This window comes from Salvelinus sp. IW2-2015, linkage group LG18, assembly GCF_002910315.2.
Source record: "Salvelinus sp. IW2-2015 linkage group LG18, ASM291031v2, whole genome shotgun sequence".
Lineage (NCBI taxonomy): Eukaryota > Metazoa > Chordata > Actinopteri > Salmoniformes > Salmonidae > Salvelinus > Salvelinus sp. IW2-2015.
In genome coordinates, this window is record NC_036858.1 from 18,798,162 (window position 1) to 18,810,020 (window position 11,859).

At 44.2% G+C, this 11,859-nt stretch overlaps 1 protein-coding gene across 1 annotated transcript in view; it reads left to right on the plus strand.

The window, feature by feature from the left end:
• Nucleotides 1-9,226, plus strand: part of lrp2b (low density lipoprotein receptor-related protein 2b) — an 83,318-nt gene extending 74,092 nt beyond the window's left edge. Inside the window, exons 52-62 of the mRNA XM_024007217.2 lie at nucleotides 1,646-1,941; nucleotides 2,263-2,779; nucleotides 4,700-4,852; nucleotides 5,827-5,997; nucleotides 6,508-6,731; nucleotides 7,069-7,246; nucleotides 7,595-7,791; nucleotides 8,056-8,301; nucleotides 8,514-8,642; nucleotides 8,998-9,117; nucleotides 9,204-9,226. Of these exons, the coding sequence (XP_023862985.1) occupies nucleotides 1,646-1,941; nucleotides 2,263-2,779; nucleotides 4,700-4,852; nucleotides 5,827-5,997; nucleotides 6,508-6,731; nucleotides 7,069-7,246; nucleotides 7,595-7,791; nucleotides 8,056-8,301; nucleotides 8,514-8,642; nucleotides 8,998-9,117; nucleotides 9,204-9,226 (2,254 nt within the window). The remainder of the gene's footprint in view (nucleotides 1-1,645; nucleotides 1,942-2,262; nucleotides 2,780-4,699; nucleotides 4,853-5,826; nucleotides 5,998-6,507; nucleotides 6,732-7,068; nucleotides 7,247-7,594; nucleotides 7,792-8,055; nucleotides 8,302-8,513; nucleotides 8,643-8,997; nucleotides 9,118-9,203) is intronic.
• The last annotated feature ends 2,633 nt before the right edge of the window (nucleotides 9,227-11,859 follow it).

An 11,859-nucleotide genomic window follows, 5' to 3' on the forward strand; every position in this document is an offset into this window, starting at 1 on the left:
ATGCCTTTTGCACACATTGTATATAGATTCTCTTTTTTTCTACCATGTTATTGACTTGTTTATTGTTTACTCCATGTGTAACTTTGTGTTGTTGTCTGTTCACACTGCTATGCTTTATCTTGGCCAGGTCGCAGTTGCAAATGAGAACTTGTTCTCAACTAGCCTACCTGGTTAAATAAAGGTYAAATAAAAAAATAAAGGGGCAGAACGACAGATTTTTGACCTTGTCAGCTCAGGGATTCGATTTAACCACCTTTCGGTTACTGGACCAACGCTCTAACCACTAAGCTACCTGCTGCCCCGATTATATGATGGCCGTGCATCGTTTTAGCAAAAAATACCATGCTTTTTCATTGTAAGCTCATTTACTTGTGACTGCCAGCTAAATAGCGTTGCACTTCTGTTAGCTTAATTTTCATCAGATTACATTTTCGGCCAAATGTCATGCGCTAAGCTATTTTCTGTAAAGAAAAACTATAGTTGCAAAAAAAACACTTGACTTTTAATAAAAAACGCGACCCCTGTCGATACAAAGCTGGACTCACCTGCTCCCGCTTTCTCCTGTTGTGCTAGTTACAATCTGGCTCAACTGTTCAGGGAAACTATGGTAAGCTTCATAATGTAAAATCATGTGATGGGTGAAATGAAGAACCCAATATTCTTTCTCTTAACATATTGCACAACTTGACTGCAGGTATTTACTTAAACAGTAGCTACAAATATTACAATTTATTGAAAAACTTCAAAGAAATAGTTTCAACGGTTTTGACGGTATTAAAAAACCATCCCGTTGCTATTTCCAAATAGCTTGTTATACGGTACACCGCCCAAGCCTAGACAGCACAATAATGGGCAGATCGTAGTGATTCAGTTCAAGTGTACTAGCGGGTGAAGGCCACTCAACCATAAAGGCCTGATTTAGTGGAGTGTTGCAGAGATGGTTGTCCTTCTGGAAGGTTCTCCCATCTCCACAGAGGAACTCTGGAGCTCTGTCAGAGTGACCATTTGGTTCTTGGTCACCTCCCTTACCAAGGCCCTTCTCCCCCGATTGCTCAGTTTGGCCGGGCGGCCAGCTCTAGGAAGAGTCTTGGTGGTTCCAATCTTCTTCCATTTAAGAATGATGGAGGCTACTGTGTTCTTGGGGACCTTCAATGCTGCAGAAATGTTTTGGTACCCTTCCCCAGATCTGTGCCTCAACACAATCCTGTCTCGGAGCTCTATTGACAAGTAATTCGACCTCATGGCTTGGTTTTTGCTCTGACATGCACTGTTAACTGTAGGACCTTATAGACAGGTGTGTGCCTTTCCAAATCATGGACGATCAATTGAATTTACCACAGGTGGACTCCAATCAAGTTGCAGAAAGATCTCAAGGATGATCAATGGAAACAGGATGCATCTGAGCTCAATTTCGAGTTTCATAGCAAAGTGTCTGAATAGTTATGGGGTATTGTGTCAAATTTTTTAATCTGTTTTAGAATAAGGCTGTAACGTAACAAAATATGGAAAAGGTCAAGGGGTCTGAATACTTTCCGGATGCACTGTATTTTTGTTGACTGTCTCTCTCTCTCTCTCTCGTACATTGAAGATTAGGAGTACTTACACAAAGACTTCATAACCCATTGTTTACCTCCCCTCCTGTTAGCTGTGACCAAGTCAACGACTGCGGGGATGGCAGCGACGAGTTGGGCTGTTCCTACGACACCTGCACCAGCTACCAGTTCACCTGCCAAAACGGCGCCTGCATCCCAGCCACCTTTGCCTGCGATGGCGAGGCCGACTGTCTGGACGGTTCTGACGAAGCAGAAGGCGTGTGCAGCACCCCCCAGCCTACCTGTGCCCCGGGAGAGTACTTGTGCAAGTCGGGCGAGTGTATTGACACCCACAAGGTCTGCAACTCGCAGAAGGACTGCTCGGATAACAGTGATGAGAAGGGATGCGGTAAGATCTCTCGTACAGCGAAGGATGTAACACAATGGGGAAGGGATGGATTTATTTTCTTTGAGTGAATGGAGGTTGTGCAATAGGTATGCGAATGTAACCACACGAAATGTATGATATTTCAAGACGTACACTCTATTTGGAGTAGGAAATACTGTAAGTATGTGGAGTAGGAAATTAGTATTTGCAGTAAGAACATTCGAATTTAGAGTAGGAAAAGGGAACTTTGATTTGGATGCCTAGACTAATCTTACAGCACATCTTAATCTTACAGAACTCATCCTACCTCTCTCTATCACCTTCCCTCTCTACTCTGTGCAGGAATTAACGAATGCCAAGACCCGTCGGTCCACAAGTGTGCCCAGGTCTGCACCGACACCCTGACAGGTTACTACTGCTCGTGTAATGCCGGCTACCACCTCATGCCTGATGGTAAGGCGTGCGCAGACCTGGACGAGTGCCGCGACACGCCCGCCGTCTGTAGCCAGATCTGCGAGAACTCCGCCGGCTCCTTCCACTGCAAATGCGCCCCGGGCTACGTGCGTGAGCCAGACGGGCGCACCTGCCGCCAGAACAGCGCCATCGCCCCTTATCTGCTGTACAGTAATCGCTATTACATTCGTAATTTGACGACTGACGGTTCGCAGCTGAGCGTGGTTCTGCAAGGGCTGTCGAATGTGGTGGCGCTGGATTTTGACCATTACGAAAAAAGGCTGTACTGGTTGGATGCGGGAATGGTGCGGATTGAGAGGATGCGATTCGACGGCAGTGAGAGGGAGACTATAGTGGATAACAACGTGGTAGGGGCCGAGGGGCTGGCGGTGGATTGGGTAGGCAGGTGAGTGAAGGGGGAGGGGCATCAGAGCTTGATTGTAATTTTAAAATCATTGGCCTCATGGCGACGCCGTTTCCTTTATCTCCGGCACCTCAATTGCACAGGACAGGTGAGGGAAAACTGTGAGTGTGAATCATTTCACGATGCAATATGTGTTGTGTTCAAAGCTTAATAAATCTGTCTCACAATTCACTTTTTGTTTAGAGCCTACAGTTGGCTGATAATGACACAGTTGTATCTCCTTACAATTATATGTAGGTCTGTATATACAGTGGCAAGAAAAAGTATGTGAACCCTTTGGAATTACCTGGATTTCTGCATAAATTTGTCATAAAATTTGATCTGTTCTTCATCTAGGCCACAACAATAGACAAACACAGTCTGCTTAAACTAATGACACAAAAACAATTATACGTTTTCATGTCTTTACTGAACACACTGTGTAAACATTCACAGTGCAGGGTGGGAAAAGTATGTGAACTCTTGGATTTAAGCACTGACTGACCCTCCTTTTTGCAGCAATAACCTCAACCAAACGTTTTCTATAGCTGCGGATCAGAACTGCACAACAGTCAGGAGGAATTTTGGATTTTCTTGGGATGTCTGGTGTGAACCAATTTCTTGAGCTGATGCCTCAGCATCTCAATCGGGTTGAGGTCAGGACTCTGACTGGGCCACTCCAGAAGGTGTATTTTCTTCTGTTGAAGCCATTCTGTTGTTGATTTACTTCTGTGTTTTGGGTCGTTGTCCTGTTGRATCACCCAACTTCTGTTGAGCTTCAATTGGCGGACAGATAGCCTTACATTCTCCTGCAAAATGTCTTMATKATCTTGGGAATWKATTTTTCCGTCGWTGATAGCAAGCTGTCCAGGCCCTGAGGCAGCAAAGCAGCCCCAAAACATGATGCTCCCACCACCATACTTTACAGTGGGGATGAGGTTTTGATGTTGCTGTGCTGTGCCTTTTTTTCTCCACACATAGTGTTGTGTGTTCCTTCCCAACAACTCAACTTTAGTTTCATCTGTCCACAGAATATTTTGCCAGTAGCGCTGTGGAACATCCAGGTGCTCTTTTGCGAACTTCAAACGTGCAGCAATGTTTTGTTTGGACAGCAGTGGCTTCTTCCATGGTGTCCTCCCATGAACACCATACTTGTTTAGTTTTTTACGTTTAGTAGACTCGTCAACAGAGAAGTTAGCATGTTCCAGAGATTTCTGTAAGTCTTTAGCTGACACTCTAGGATTCTTCTTAACCTCATTGAGCATTCTGCGCTGTGCTCTTGCAGTCATCTTTGCGTGACGTCCACTCCTAGGAAGAGTAGCAACAGTGCTGAACTTTCTCCATTTATAGATCATTTGTTTTACCATGGACTGATGAACACTAAAGTTTTTAGAGATACTTATGTAACCATTTTCAGCTTTATGCAAGTTAACAAATCTTAATCTTGTGTCTTTGAGATCTCTTTTGTTCAATGCATGGTTCACATCAGGCAATGCTTCTTGTGAATAGCAAACTCACATTTTGTGAGTGTTTTTATAGGGCAGGGCAGCTCTAACCAACATCTCCAATCTCGTCTCATTGATTGGACTCCAGGCTAGCGGACTCCTGACTCCAATTAGCTTTTGGAGAAGTCATTACCCTAAGGGTTCACATACTCTTTCCAACCTACACTGTGAAAGTTTAAATGATGTATTCAATATAGACAAGAAAAATGTAATAATGTGTGTGTTATTACTTTAAGCACACTGTGTTTATCTATGGTTGTGACTTAGATGAAGATCAGATCAAATTCTATGACCAATTTATGCAGAAATCCAGGTAATTCCAAAGGGTTCACATACAATATCATACAAGTGGCAAGAAAAAGTATCTATGCATATGCCCATAGTCATTSTTGTATGTTTATGTGTGTGTATCCCAAAGGAAGCTCTACTGGGTAGACAGTTACTACGGCTCTCTCCACGTGTCAGAGCTGGATGGTCGTTTCCAGAAGAAGTTGCTGAGTGGCTGCATGGGGCCTAACGCCACCTACTGCTTTGTCCGGCCCCGTGCCGTAGCCGTCAACCCCAAATATGGGTACTAACCAGTGGAGGCTGCTGAGGGGAGGACGGCTCATAATAATGGCTGGAACAGAGCGAATGGAATGGCATCAAACACATGGAAATCATGTGTTTGATGTATTTCAAATCGAATCAAATTTTATTAGTCACATGCGCCGAATWCAACAGGTGTAGAACTWACAGTGAAATGCMTACTWACGAGRCCCTAACCAACAATACAGTTTAAAAAAAATATGAATAAGAAATAAAAGTAACAAGTAATTAAAGAGCAGCAGTAAAATAACAATAGCGAGACTATATACAGGTGGGTACCGGTACAGGATCAATGTGCGGGGACACCGGTTAGTTGAGGTAATATGTACATGTAGGTAGAGTTATTAAAGTGACTATGCATAGATGATAACAACAGAGTAGCAACGGTGTAAAAGAGGGGGGCGAAATGCAAATAGTCTGAGTAGCCATTTGATTAGGTGTTCAGGAGTCTTATGGCTTGGGGGTAGAAGCTGTTTAGAAGCCTCTTGGACCTAGACTTGGCGCTCCGGTACCGCTTGCCGTGCGGTAGCAGAGAGAACAGTCTATGACTAGGGTGGCTGGAGTCTTTGACAATTTTTGGGCTTCCTCTGACACCGCCTGGTACTGTATAGAAGTCCTGGATGGCAGGAAGCTTGGCCCCAGTTGATACCATTCCACCTATTCTGCTCCAGCTATTACCACAAGCCCGTTCTCCCCAATTAAGGTGCCACCAACCTCCTGTGGTACTGACATGCACATGCACACGCATACACACAAACATATGAGGTCCCACACATCCCCACCTGCACGATAGAGGAAGAGTGGCCATTCTTAATTAATGGCAGATATTGAGGCATTTTTCGATAATCATTAAAAAAATATATATTATTGAGTAATACCAGTTAACAAATTACATCAAATTTTATTTTATTTTTCACTTTTTTTATTTACTCTCCATTTTATTCTCTCTGCCTGCAGCTGGCTGTATTGGACAGACTGGGGGGACACCGCCTACATTGGCAGGGTTGGTATGGATGGTACCAACGCCACTGCCCTCATCACCACCAAGCTGGAGTGGCCCAGTGCCCTGACCATTGACTACACCACCAACAAGATCTTCTTCGCCGACTCCCACCTCAATTTCCTAGAGTGAGACATCAACACAACACTGTCTTCAGAGATTAACTTAATAATTCACTTTTAATACTTTTCTATGTAGTACTATCGTTCTTTATCATGAAAGTGTCGTAGGGCAGAAAAATAAGGCATTATGACCCCATCACATCTATGCCTTGAGTATCAGGGTTGAATGAGATCATGTTCAGTTGAAGAAAAAAACACAGTAGTAAGAAAACCCCTAGTAGAGAAAGGCAATGGAGGAAACAACGATTTAGTTAGGAAGAAAGCAAGGAACCCGGCCCCATCCTTCTCAAGCTTGCCTGTTTGGAGACCAGAGATCATGATCAATGAGGTCAGACAGGAGCTACCCTACAGAACTTTACATTGATATACATTGTTTATTTGATTCTCCAGCTATTCTTCTTGGTGTGCACAAAAAAAAAACATTTAAAAAACAATAGACGAGAACAAAATAAAGACAACAGAAAAGTACAGTGATTTAAACACTGAAGTGTATGCCCTCTCTCTAACTCTCTAAAGTTTTGCTGATATGGACGGGGAGAACCGCCACCGGGCCATAGCAGGCTCCCTGCCTCACCCCTTTGCCGTCACCCTGTTTGAAGACTGGGTCTACTGGACTGACTGGAACACCCACACCGTTGAGAAGGCCCACAAGTACACTGGCACCGGCCGCGTCGTCATGGGCAACAACACACACCGGCCAAATGACATCCATGTATACCATCCCTACAGGCAGCCTCGCAGTATGTATTAGTACTGTGCCCTTTGACCGTTTGGAATTCCCATACATTGCTTGCTTAATTTTCATTTGTATACACTTTACTGTTGTACTTGTCTTTCCTGCATTTACACTCATATTTGTATTTTCTTACTGGCCCTGATTTTGCAGATAGCAGCTTATTTCAAATATATTTTTTACTTGCAATGACTTTGATATGTGGTTGTTTTCCTCTACCTTAGTTGAATGCACTTACTGGATAACAGCATTTGCTAAATGGCTTGAATGTCCACCGAGACAATATTATTAGCTTTCCTTCATAGATGCGTCCATTCTTATGGCTGCTGATTGGTGTTTCCTAGGCGATAACCCTTGCGCAACACACCACCTAACCTGTAGCCACCTGTGTCTGATTGGTCCTGGTGGGACCAGTGCTACGTGTGAGTGTCCAGACCACTTCATTGGCCTCTCCGTGGGCTTCAAGGTCCAGTGTGTGGCCGACTGTTCCAGCACCCAGTTCCGCTGCGGAGACAACGAAAAGTCAGTCTGAATTTGTCACTTATGTCACTTATCAGGAATATTTGTTTTCCATGTAGTATAATTTAGTATAATATTAGTATAATTCAGATACTGACACAACCGTACAATTTAGGCCTTTTCACACTACCGAGCTGAGCCAAACTAAGCTGTACTAAGCTTGCTTGAAAAGGACAATGTGAAATATTTGAGCAAGCACAGTTTGGTTCGGTAAGTGTGAAAAGGGTATTTGGAGCCATGTGACTATTTGCTTGATAACTTGTGTGGTTGCACAGTTGTCTAAATTCATTAAGTGAATTAGTTAACTCTTTACTCTCCCACCTCCCTCCATCTCTCCTTCTAATCCCCTAGGTGTGTCTCTATCTGGTGGAAGTGTGATGGTCAGTCCGACTGTGGTGACGGGTCCGACGAACCCCTCACCTGCCCGCCCCGCTACTGTCCAATTGGTCAGTTCCAGTGCCAGGATGGGAACTGCACTTATCCTGGCTTCCTGTGTGACGGACACGCTGACTGCCGTGACAATTCAGATGAGGACGCTGCCCTCTGCAGTACGAAAACCCCATTCTACCTATTTTTTACCATACTACTTCCATCCATCAGACATTGCAGCGCTTATTTTCTACTAGCGTCAGACACCCACAGTGTGATTGTTCAACTGCTCTCGTTGCTCTATTTTTCTGTTGTAGTGTCTTTAATTTCAATTACGAACAAACATGGGGGGGAAGGGCAACCCAGTCTGATCCCTCAAGATAAACAAAAACTTTCAGAGATGTGGCCTTAGAATCAAAACACCGAATCCTTCAATCCCCTAGGTGACCACAGGTGTGCAGAAAATCAGTTCCAGTGTAAGAACAAGCAGTGCATCCCTGTGTCATTGCACTGTGACGGCATCATCGACTGTTCTGATGGGAGTGACGAGGACACTGATGGCTGTGCCCAGAAGACATGCCGACCGGGCCAGTTCACGTGCGCAAACGGAGTGTGTATCCCGCCCAACTATGTGTGTGATGCTCAGAACGACTGCGGAGATGGATCCGATGAGCCCTACGAGATCTGCAGTGAGTTTGCTATATTTGTATAAGTCTGGATTTTTCGTTTGGTGTTATTTATGAAAAATTCTGTTTTTTGTACAGAAACAGTGGCACTTATAGGATCAGGAGAGAATTGGGCTCCGTCATCTGCATAGTGCTTAATAAATTTAAGAAACACTCACTGCGTCCACCTTTTTTCTCTATCTATCCCTTCATCCCTTTGTCTCCTCCCTCTGTAGTGGGGCCAGAACATAACTGCGACGAGCTCACGGAGTTCTCCTGTAAGACCAACTACCGCTGCATCCCCACCTGGGCCGTGTGCGATGGCTCCAATGACTGCATCGACAACACCGACGAGCAGAACTGCGGTGTGTGTGTGTGTGTGTGTGTGTATGCTTGTGATATAAGGGCAAAGTTACATTGTCTGAATATGGATACAGAAAATGTATAGTAGGCTACCAATCATATTTCTGTAAGCTCCAGGTCCTGCTTTTTCCTTCATATTCCACTTTTAAATGCTGATCTTGTTCTGTTTTTATGCTTAGACACACAATGAAGGCTTTGAGTGGACTAAATTCAAGTCATTGATGGTTGACCAAGTAGTCAGAATCCCAAAACGATGCTAGGAAGTCTACACTAAATAGTATCCTTACATTTCACGAAACAACTTCAAATAGATCATTTCAAAATATTTGACCCCTCATTAACCTGACCCATTCACAGAGGCGTTGACCTGTGACCCCCTGGGCGACTTCCGTTGTGACAATCACCGCTGTGTGCCCATCCGCTGGAAGTGTGACGGCAGCAACGACTGTGGTGACGGCTCTGATGAGAGGGACTGCGGTGAGTAGAGGTCAACTACATAACCATCTAACAGGGATCAACTTCGTAGCCCTCTCATGCGGCTCAACTCTGTAACCATCCAACAGAGTTCAACTCTGTCACCCTCTAATAGAATTCAACTCCATAGCCATCTAATACAGTTAATCTCCATAACCATCTAACAGGGTTCAAAGAAATTATGCAAAAAAGGTGGGAAACAAGTCAGACTGCTCAGCTGATTTAGTTTACATACTGTCAATTGAGAAAGGTTGTGACTAAACTTTAAAAAATAAATGATATTACCAAAACAAGATYAACAACATAAACAATGGGAAAAGACTTGAGCACCTTAAATTATATTATGGGCAGAAAACCAAATGTATCTCCATCGTTCATTGAAGTTGATGGATAATTTATAAAAAAACTTTTTGATAAAGCCAATCATTAGCAGACTGTATTGGTACCCCTATTTGCAATGTCTTTAACCAAAGCCCAAAGGAATGTGTGTCCACAGGTGTGGAAGGAAGCTATAGTAATTCCGCTACCTAAAAATAGTAAAGCACCCTTTGCTGGCTCTAACAGCCGCCCAATCAGTTTGCTGCCTGTTCTTAGTAATCTAATGGAGAGAATTGTGTTTGAACAAATGCAATGCTATTTTTTAAAGAACCAAGTTAACTACTGACTTTTAGCATGCATGTAGGGAAGGGCACTCAACTTGTACTGCACTGACTCAAATTAATGTATAATAAGATGATAGTTGGAGCTGTATTGTTAGATTTCAGTGCAGCCTTTGATGTTATTGATCATAATTTGTTTTAAAAAACTCACTTGTTATGGCTTTACATCACTTGCCATCACATGGTTGGAGAGTTACTTATAGAACCCAGAGAGTATTCTTCAATGGAAGCTTCTCTAACATCAGATATGTACAGTGTGGTATCCCGCAGCTACACCAGCAACTGTGGCCCAAATATATCAAGAATAAGAATATGCATATCCTTGCTTCAGGTCCTGAGCTACAGGCAGTTAGAATCGGGTATGTCATTTTAGGTGAAAATTGGAAAAAAAGGGTACGATCCTCATGGTGTTTCAATTGAACAAGTTGAAGAAGCTGAACTCCTAGGAGTAACATTGGATGGTCAGTTGTCACGGTCAAGTCATATTTACAAAATTATTATGAAGATGGGGGGAGGTACAGTATGTCTGTTATAAAAAAAATTTTTTGACACAGATCAACTGTACTAGTTGTTCAGGTTTTGACCTTGTCCCATCTTGATTACTGTCTGGTAATATGGTCAGGTGCAGCAAAGATAGACCTAGCAAAGTTGCAGCTGGCTCAAAACAAACCAGCACGCCTTGCTCTTAACTGCACATACATAACTAACATCAACAACATGCATGATAGTCTTTCATGTTTGCGGGTCGTGGCAAAATTGACTACTTCACTTCTTGTATTTTTAAGAAACATTTGTGTGAAAATGCCTAACCACTTGTATAATATATTTGCATACACTTCAAACAGACATACATACATACGCCAACAGACACGCCACGATGGGTTTCTTCCCTGTACCTAAACCAAAAACAGATTTAAAGCGTCGCTCAGTTATGTAAAGAGCCATGTCATTGTGCATGGAATGCTCTGCCACCAGAGGGTACTCAAGCAAAAAGCAAGATTAGCTTTAAAAAACATCTTGTATCACATCGTCTCTCCTCTTTCTAAAGATCTGATTTAACTGTACTGTATATAAGAATATGAATATATATGTGTGTAAATAGTATTTTGTGTGTAAATATGTATATTGTTGGGGGCGCACCTGGAAAAGGGGTCCTCATTGRTCGGGACCACCACTGGTCCCGTCGACGTCCCGGGTTTTGACCACAACATAGCCAAGGCTGTCCTCACATGCCATCTCTTCAATAGGTTCACGTAAATCTGTTGGCTACGGTAAGCGGTAATTTACAGGTCCCAGCTTTTCTGTCACCTCGTTCGGCCCGTGCCATATTGCCAGGAACTTACTTTCTGCGGTGGGGATTAAAACTAGAACCTTGTCACCGTCATGGAACTCTCGGGGCTGGGTACCCCGATTGTAGACTTTGGCTTGGGCGCGCTGAGCCTTCTCCATATGTTCCCTTACCACTGGCCCACACCTCTTTGGCAAGATCCAGTATGGCGCGTGGATTCCTCCCGTAGAGGAGTTCAAAAGGGGAAAACCCAGTGGAGGCCTGGGGCACTTCTCGGATCGAGAACATTAGGTAGGGTAGTAGCTGGTCCCAGTTGTTCCCGTCCTGCTCGATGACCTTCCACAGCATTTGTTTGAGTCCATCCATCTACGGATGAAAGACTGAGGTCCGAATCTGCTTTAGCTGTAGGAGAGCACACACATATTTCATTAGTCAGGACATGAACTCGGTACCTTGGTCGGTCAGGATCTCGTTCGGGATGCCCAGCCGGCTGAAGAGGTGGAATAGTTTCTGGGCGATTCCCTTGGAGACTGCTACCCATAGGGGAATGGGCCTCGGGATATCGGGTGGCATAATCTCCTATTACCAGGATGTCCCGGTGCCCTCGGGCCATGGCGATGCATTCAAACGGCACTCTGATGATCGGTAGGGGAACCAGCGGGTTCCCGGAAGTGTGCATTTGGGGCGGTGATTTGACACTCCGGGCAGCTGCGACAATAGTCTTCCATGGCCCGCCTCATCCCGGGCCAGTGGAACCGGGCGGCGATCCGTTCCCGGGTCTTCTCCATTCCCGGGTGC